Below are 9,797 nucleotides of genomic sequence, written 5' to 3' on the forward strand. Positions count from 1 at the left end.
TTTCCAATGAGACAACTCTTCACAAGAGACCAAATGACAACGAAATTAACAACTATAGTTTACCGTACGGCCTTCAACAAGGTTCCAGTCTGCAGGAAAAAAATGTCACCCTACCCTGATACATTATTCTGACTCCAAGGTAACTAGTTTTTTTTGTAACTCCCTTATGCTGCATGCTTAGTGGAGAAGTAGCAAATACCAAATTTCGAGTTTTCTTTAAGACAAACACTCTACCGCGAGACCATCTAGCCGGTATCAAAAAAAGAACATTGACGAACGTAAACAAAAAAAGTAGTAATCATAAGAGTACTGAACTATAGACAATCGATATTATAAGTCAAGAAAACAAAACAAAAAACTCGATATACCTTTACTGTAATAAAGTATAGTTTTAGAGTATGTAAGCAAATCAAAAGAAATTTTGCCGCTGATTAAAAATAAAACTTCAGTACAGTAAAATGATGTAAAGTGTAAGCAGGCATTGTTTAGTTCAAGGCAAAACAAAATCGTAATTTTATTACTATTACAAAAACTCTATTCCTTCTACATGATTTATAAATATTTATACAATGTAAAATGCACAACTTGTACATACTGTAAAAATCTGTGACCAGTAAAAAGGTAAACTTGAGATCAATAGGTTGTTATACCATATATGAAATCAATTTAAAACAAATATACCTTGTGATATGTTACAGAAAAAGTAAAATGCACCTTTTTTTAAGAATCTTACAGCTTCAGAGAAAATGACCTGAGCTATTTACAAGAAATCAGCTGACACAACTTAAATTCCCCAAAATCAATTTGAATATACCGTTTTACCCTTAGTTATTTTGGCTATTAACTGCCTTCTTATGTAATAAAAAAATGTGTATAAGTTTTCCTTCATGCAACATGAGTTTGTCGAGAGAAAACATTCAGTGCGTCTTTCTCACAAAAAACATGATGATAAGCAAACTTGACAATTAAAAGTATTCTATAAGATAAATCCCACCTCAAAAACTGCTCATGTTTGTGTGCATCGTAAATAACACGCAAATCTAATTGTTTTTTTCAAAATCTTTAGTTGCTTCCTGGATTTTTGAGATTTTATCCCCCAATCGCACAAATGATTCTTGTTTCTGCTTTATGTCCTTGTGTGTGTCAAGAAGCCTTTCGTTGGTAGCAATCAGGCTGTTTAATACATTAGGCAAAGATTTATCAAAAATACTTATTATCACCTTACTATATTCTGCACCAACTGATTTTTCGAAACTTTCCTCTAAGACAGACGTTGATATCTGTGACAGGCAGCTATCATAGATCATATCTGCGGTTTTACGATAAAGATCCGAACCAAAAATCAAATAGCCGCCCCAAAATAAGGGAACAGATATCAAAGCAAATGCAACCGAAATGACTATTGCTAAAGGTAAAAGCAGAAGCCCCAAAAAAATAATACTACTGTTAGGACTGTATTGTACGCTTGGATCTGGCCCGGTCATAACTAACTCTATTTCCTGCAGTTTTGATAATATATCTTCGACATGTGTTCTAATTTTTGTGTCTGCATCATCAATGATTTGTTTTACTTCCTGTCCTTTGCACCATCGCTGTATTCCACTTTTAAGTCTGGCTGGAACTTCTCCACTTAGACTTATGTATGAGACTTCACATATTCCTTTCGTATCAGGAGGATTAAGGATGTGCTCTCGTCCCTCTGGCGAATGAAGGTATAAATGCAGCTTCTCTGTTAGCTCTGTAATTATTGTCTTTTTGTACTCTTCCAATTCTTTGCTTGACTACAAAAGTTAAGGAATATGAAAATTAATAGCAATTTGTGTAGTCGCAAAACCTTTTGCGCACTTCGAATAAAAAAGTCAAAATATTTTAGTTGACACATGCTCCTTTGAAAAGCTTTAATCAGATGAGCGAAAAACAACTTTAAAAAGTAATCCGTGAGGAGGCTAAATATATAGTGGTATTCTAGGGAACAGATAAAATCGTCTTTATTCGAAGCCTAAGATTACCTGGATTACCTAAACTTTATGTTTTATGTATTTCATGAGATGAATAAGTCAATTTGTTTGTTAGAAGCAGCTTTTCGTGTTTATTAAGTAAATCATCGATAAAACTAACCCGAGATTAAAACAGTCATAATGAATATTTCCAGTCATAACTGTAAACTTGTACTTCGCTTTAAACAAAAATTAGCCAACGTTCATACAATAGTTCAAGACGTTACATACAAAGGTTATTTTTCATTAAAATCAGTGCCATTTCAATGACTGAAAATGTGAAAGCTGTTTAAAATTAAATATGATAAGGGCCTTATGCATTTTTAAACACCGTCGGTAGGTTTTGCTGCACTTGAAGAAAACGTGAAATGTTATGCATATTCAATAGGAATAAAAAAGGGAAATAATTAGAATAAAAGGGTTATTCATATGAGATCCTTTTTCGAAATCTAAAAACGTTTTGCTTTTTATGTACGATGGAGATTGGAATTCTTTAACTACATATCGGTCTACAGATATATTCTCTGTGATATAACGGTAAACGTAAAACTCATGAGAGCTGATATTACTTTAATACATATAGTAATCTTAGACGAGAGGAACAAACTAAAGATAACGCAGAATAATGTCCTCGTGTATCAAATATAAAGAGAACGATTTCTCATTTAGTATGAAACTGTAACTAATAACTTGTTTAGACCATCGCACTTCAGCGAGACCATCGCACTTCAACGTCCCCATCGCACCTTCCAGAAAGAACATATAATAATTTAATACATATCTCTCACAAAATGGTCAAAATGCCTAGTTGTGTTACTATTAGAATACACACTGTTTGTAAAATATTTGGATAATCATGGTACGAAAAAAAGTTAAAATAGCAAAAATTAACCGAGGAAAACTCAAAACGGAAAGTCCTTTTATCAAATGGGAAAATCAAAAGCTCAAACGAATGGTACAGTCATTTCCTCAGGTAGAAAATGGTGGATTACAAAGTGAAATCTTAAAGACTTAATTCACTGTAAAATCTTTGTTGAAAGTTTATTTTGAATAGTAAAAAAGGTCATATGAAATTGAACTAGATTACCTTAGTTTACCTATGTCTGAGATCAGAAGTACCTGTATTTGGACTTCCGGGAACAAATTCTCTCGTATGTGCAATTATAGGTATGTTGACTTTTTCATTATAAGTCGGGCGTAGGTAATGATTTAATATGACATAATTTTCACTTTATTCAAACTTAAGACAGAATGGCAATGAACATGTAAAATTGTTGAATCTTACACCGAAAGCAGTGGAGAGATAAATAAGTGGTTTGAAACATGTTAACGTGCACATTTTCTTTTTTGTTAGATTGAAATTTTTCCGAACTTTTTTCCTATTTTGTTATAGATTTACCTCCTGGCATTTGGTTTGCAAGTCATGAATCTTTGAAATGTTTTGATTTATGAAGCCTTGTTGTTCTTCTTCTGTCCTCTTTAACATTTTCAGTCGTGTAAGTGTACCTCTCTCTGCATTTCGTATGAAATCTTTCAAAAATCTATAAAAAGTTATGATAATAGATCATTTTACCTTTTCTTCTGTCTGATATTTGACATTTATTCAACAAGGCAATTGTCATACACATATTCAAATACAAACGTCTAAAAAGTAAAATCACATAAATACTGAACTCCGAGGAAAATTCAAAATAGGAAAATCCCTAATCAAATGGCAAAATCAAAAGCTCAAACACATCAAACGAATGGAAAGCAACTGGCATAGTCCTGACCTGGAATAGGCATTTTCGTATATTGAAAATGGTAGATTAAACCTTGTTTTAAAGTTAATTCAACCTCTTACTTGTATGACAGTCTTTTTTACGTATTTCTGTACTTTGTTTTAATAACATTATACATGTTATAGAGAACATGAGAATTAACACAGTTTTGTCATTTAAAAAATACAAAACGAGATACAAACTAACCTGTAATAGAATTCCACTCTTTTATTGTCATTCTTTTCAATAGTTTCCGTTAAAACGGTTTCGAATCTCTTATATTCAGCAGTAAAACAGTTATTGATCCCTTTCCGAACCTCAAAAAGTAAATCAGAGATAAATTTACATAACGTAGAATATGACATTGAAAACTTTCTCAAATTGCACACTCATACTCATTTTATTAAGCTTCTTATTATAAAATAATTTATTCTATAAAGGTATAGGTGAAGATGTGCGATCCTGGTTCAATAAAATGTTTTCGGTGAGTTTGTGTGTGTGTTTCTTTTTAATCTGTTTTATGTTTCCTGTATATTACATAAACCATCATCAAAATGCTGATCTTTTTTTATCGGTAGCATATTTGTCGTGTTTTGTGGATTGCCAATTAATACGTTCACACTATACAGCCTTAATATATGTATGGCTCTCTAAACACACGTCAGCTCTCAACAACTACAGCAACAATTTTGCATTAGCAAACATCAGACAACAATCTGTTTCATTTGTTATTTAGAGAAAATGATATGTTATTGAAGACACAAACCTGAATAAAATTCAATCTCTATATTTTAATAGAAAATGATATTTTTTATAGATAGCATAGATGTTTGCTCGCTGTCCACATTTACCTACTGACCAACAGTCCAGTGAAGAAGAAAAAAAACTAGGTCTTGTGACAGCAGATGATCGTACCTAGAGCAATTGCACATTGACTGAACAAAAAAGTACTTGCCTGCGTTAAGCTTACACGAAATACTTTCTCAACATCAAACGAACACCAGGCATTTTCAAATTTTCTTTGAATAAGCTTCCATGTCTGTGCATGTTGATCCTTTTTTTTGCTTTTGCCATCCTCGTCTTCGTCTGATGATGAATCGTCATTTTGGATACAATCCCACTGATTTGTAAGAATCATGACCTCTCGTGGATCAAAACAAGGCATTTCTTCTCGATTCTCCATAATGGTTTTCAAAATTTTTAAGAGCTGAAAGAAAATAGTAAATAGCATGCGTATTGGTTATATTTCATGTATTCAATATAAGTAGTTTCATTTGCTAAATACAGGCAACAGTAGTATACCGCTGTTCGAATGTCAAAAATCGATTGAGAGAAAACAAATCCGGGTTACAAACTAAAACCGAGTGAAACACGTCAACTATAAGAGGAAAACAACCAAACAACAGAAACACTTAAGTGCAACAAAAAATCAAACGACACAAAAAGGAACTATAAGATAAAAACTACCATTTTCCTGACTTGGTACAGGACATTTTAAGAAAAAATGGTGGGTTGAACCTGGTTTTGTGGCTAGCCAAACCTCGCGCTTTAATGGCAATGTTAAATATAACACTAAAAGGGCAACATTACATGACAGGACCACAGTACAAATAAATGCAAGAACATTCAGGACAGAGAAATACACAAATAAACAATACAATAATACATTTCGACATGCTAATCAAGCTTTATGATCTTGTGAACTATTCCAGTGTTTATAATCTGCTCATTTAAATTGAAGATAAAATATAATTGTATAAGGCTAAAAAGGACAATTTTAAACGTATAAGGTATTTTGAATTCAAATATGTTAGACTATAAGTGCGTAGAAAAACAAATAAATTAAATAAAACAAATTGATGGTTAGTTCTTGCTCCCTACTTGTTCCCCATTATAAATTTGTGATGTATTTACGTTCAATCAACTTTATGTTTACCGAATAGATTAAGTTTCATAAATATAATGGCCATGCATACTATTTGCGTCGTATTTTTCTCAATTAATACTGCACAGCGAATTTTATCTAAAATATTAAGCTTCATTTGCTTTCATATAAATAACATTAATTTCGTATTAATCGAATGAAAAAACATGACTACTAGATGTATAGAATCAATAAAAAACATGCCTGACAATAGTGTGACAGAATTAACATGGGACAGAGGAAAAGAATGACTGACGAAACACGAGTACACTTTCCTAGAAAAACGAAGGATTCGGTTATCCTCTGTGTGCCGTTTTGAGTCATTTTGCCCATTAAACCTCCAAGTATTAACACATTCTTTGCATTCGTGTTTTCGATTTGATCTTTCCTGATTGAATTAATCCAGAAAATTTATCGGACGCACCTAATCTAATAATTTTCATTTTCAATTTTTATAGTATAATACAATGGATACATTTGAAATTCTTACCCTATCTTCGTGGATTCCACCTGTATCTTTTGCATTTACTACAAACACAAATGAGACAGCATGCGGCAAAAATTCAAGTAAAATGTTGTCCAGATTGTCATTCTCTCCTATTCCAGGTGTATCTACTATTATGACATTTCCCTAAAAATGTAAAATACATATGCATTTTGCTGTTTTGTAATTCCGGTTAGACTTCAAATGAAATTTGTTCAAAGTTCAAAACTATTTTACAATCACGCGTCGATTTAATTTGAACTCATTTATGTGTTAAAATTCTCACGATCAGGTTCTTTTATAGCCAAACATACTACATCTATCGTATTGTCTCGGAATGAGGTGTTCCTATTGTTGAAGGCCGTATGGTTGCCTTTAAATGTTACATCGACTTCATTTGAAATCTGGTGATATTTTTCAAATGTTTATACTGAACTGTGTATATGTAAATAAGTTCCTGTAGCATGCAGAGGTATGCTATTAACTAATAGAAAAACAGTCAAACATACCATTGATGTTAGTAATAAATGATATATACAAAATATGACCATTTATTGATGTATGCTGTTTTTATTTTGATTGGAAGGCTGTTATAATATGTATACTTACCCCATTTACTACCTCACAGATTAATGTTAACATTGAGACCTAATGGGTTACTTTTTTATGAAATTGACCGCCAGAATTCATATGTATCACATTTAAACATGCATCATGGAAAAAGAAATAATTTTTAGGACTTTTTATACTATATAGAATTCAAACGGTCTAAACTTTGTTATAAAAATGCGTTAGTTCACACTTGATAACTATGACTATTTAATGATGTATGCTGTGGTTAACACTTGATAACTTACTTTACATTTCCGGCAAAGTTATTATCAATAGGAAATTCAATCCGTATTTAATGCAAAGATACCTGGTTGATTTTAATCAGTAAATGGTTTTTTCGCTTTACCTGTTTCCGATTGACTTGAATACACTCATTACAAATTTACTATAATCTGTTGCATGTCGATTTTGAAAGAAGGTGAATATGTTTGGAAGAACATATACTATGATAATATTAATGAAGATTATCTAAACAATGCAAAAGCAAAACTAATGAGGAGAAATTTTCCTGTTAACATTTGATTCCTCGATATATTCTAAATGCTATAAATAGAAATGAAACAACACTGTATAAATGGCGTATAAGAACCAAAACAGTTGAATAGCTATATGACCACAATACCAGAAAGTAATAGCTAAATCCATTTAAGGTAAATTTTGGCTAGTCTGGGGGTTGGGATGTTAAACCTTATTGTTATTCTTAATTTCTTAATTTTCATATACGGACAACCAAAGAAAGGTTAAAATGGTTACATGCATGTATGCATGTAAAAAGTGTGATTTATGGTTTTTATAGTACACAGTTCTTTGTCTTCATCAGTTGCTTTTTAAAGTATATTAGTCTACTTAAAAATAATATGAAAAAAGTGGTGTAATTATAATTGAGGAAAAAACACTGCTGATTTTTCTCCATATTAAATCAAAGTGAATATGACATAATTTGAATAATAAATAATCTATGGGGCTATTTTTACAAACTAGTCATTTAAACTCCATTTTGCAAGCCATATTAGCACAATTGGTACTATTGATATGATTTGCATGATTTGTTTTTAAATGAATAAATTGTACATCAGTGCGATATTGTATAATGACTTTCGCAAATGAGTAGAACCAGTTTTTTTATCAATGGAGATAGTTCTGTAGAAAATGTGATGAATTCATAATTGATTTTTTTTTTTGGTTCGTAAAATATTTCAAATCATCATGATGACAAAAACTATGTTAGTGGGATAACCCTGACAGAATTCCAATCATTTTGCTTATAACATTTTACCTTCAAAATAGGCACTGGTAAGTACACATCCACAAAGTATTTGTCCTGTCCGTCCTGTGATGCTATTTGAATCTCAGTTAGTTTTTCGATGATAGATCTTAGTTTCTTTATATCGTCCACTTCTTTCTCTTCCTTCAGAGTTTCTTCTTTTGTAAAACATTTTATTTTTATTGTTTCTGAATCCCTTATCCTGGTTATTTTGCCAGTTGTTGCTAAATTGCCTGTTACGAAAACTTTCTTTCCGATAAGTTGATTTATGAGAGTTGTCTTACCAGCACTTGTTTCTCCTAAAAATAAGAAAAGCTTTATGTTCCATGCATACATAAATTGTTTCAATAATGCAAACCAATAAAAGTTATATGATATGATCGTCGAATGTTTTCTTCCCAAAATGGAATTATCAATTAACATGTGTTGACCAAAATTTTACATGTAATATCAGTTCCAGGGGTTTCAACTAGTTATAAGTCAAAATCAGATATAGGTTTGTAAGACAAAATAAATCGGTTGTTTTAAATTTCAATTCATCTATATTAATATGATTGTGTTTCTGCATACAAAACACATTCAAGGAAAATAAAACATGTCATAAATGGTTCGTTAGAAACATTGATGTAAAACTGATTCTCCTGTTCTGGTTTCTTTTTTATTGTTGGTTCATGAGTTCATATTTTATATGTGTGATATAAAATAAGTTCTCATGAATTTTTTAACTATTCGGTTAATTTGTTAGAAATAAGAGCATGCGTAGTTTAGTAAAAGATTAGTTCCAAACCGACGTTGACGTTCAGTAAAATTTTTATGCAAATTTGTACTGGCAGACTTTGGATGTAACATTGCCAACAAAAGAAAAATAATAGAGGCTTAATTTGGCACCATGGTTAGAGGAGTTACCTGTATAATAAGGGAGATCAGAAACCTCAGTACAAGTACATGTATTGTTTATTGTTTGCAGAAAACCAAACGTGTTGCTAACAAACCTGCAACGACGATTCCACAATCATTTCTCAGTAAATCACGTTTTGCTGATTGGAAAACAGTCATGTAGTTTGGACAGGCTATCGATAATTCATCTTGTAAATCTTTATCATAGTCTGGAGATTCAAGCATTTCTTCCACTGATTCAAACATTACTCTCAATTTTTCAATTTGTTCATCTGGAGACGATTTTTTGGTCGAACACCTAACATATAGGTTATCAATTTGTTGCTGACTGTCGAGAGGAAAGATACATACAACAATTATTTATTTTAACTTCAATTATAGTGGTTATTCTAATAACTCTGAACGATTAATGAAGGGGGTATTGGTTTGATATTTTAATTGAATATATTCTTTTATTTTGCATTCGCAAAAACTTAAATATAATATGAAATTTGTTGTTTCTGGAAAACAATTTCAAATGGCATTAGTGCATCTTAAGAGAACTAAAAACTAATAACCTTTATTTATTATTGATCTTAAAATTAAAAAAAAATCATTTACTTTGTTGGAATCCGTGGATCTGTATAGTTTTCTTTTAACTCTTTTGTATCTGCAATTGTACAGCAAACATCACAACTCGAATTCGTAAACAATTATATTGTGTGGTATATTAAATATAATCCCTATAATTGAATACATCATTATTTGTCATTTGACATTGTGTAGTTTGTTTTACCCTCGTGTATACTTCTCTCCCAATTCAATACTCGATTAGTGAAGTCTTCACCTATTATTTATACGTTTACCCTTTTTTTTTTTT

General features: G+C 31.3%; 1 protein-coding gene across 1 annotated transcript; it reads right to left on the reverse strand.

Annotated features, from left to right (window-relative positions):
• Nucleotides 1–1,677: 1,677 nt before the first annotated feature.
• Nucleotides 1,678–9,184, reverse strand: LOC127722245 (uncharacterized protein in xynA 3'region-like). The gene is made up of 5 exons (XM_052229141.1): nucleotides 9,034–9,184; nucleotides 8,054–8,340; nucleotides 6,172–6,312; nucleotides 4,829–4,964; nucleotides 1,678–1,781 (listed from the first exon to the last, which is right to left on the reverse strand). Exons 1-5 carry the CDS (start codon nucleotides 9,182–9,184, stop codon nucleotides 1,678–1,680), a joined length of 819 nt encoding a protein of 272 aa, XP_052085101.1.
• Between the last annotated feature and the right edge of the window lie 613 nt (nucleotides 9,185–9,797).

The sequence above is a fragment of the Mytilus californianus genome, unplaced genomic scaffold (assembly GCF_021869535.1).
Source record: "Mytilus californianus isolate M0D057914Y unplaced genomic scaffold, xbMytCali1.0.p SCAF_12, whole genome shotgun sequence".
NCBI classification, from domain to species: Eukaryota; Metazoa; Mollusca; class Bivalvia; order Mytilida; family Mytilidae; genus Mytilus; species Mytilus californianus.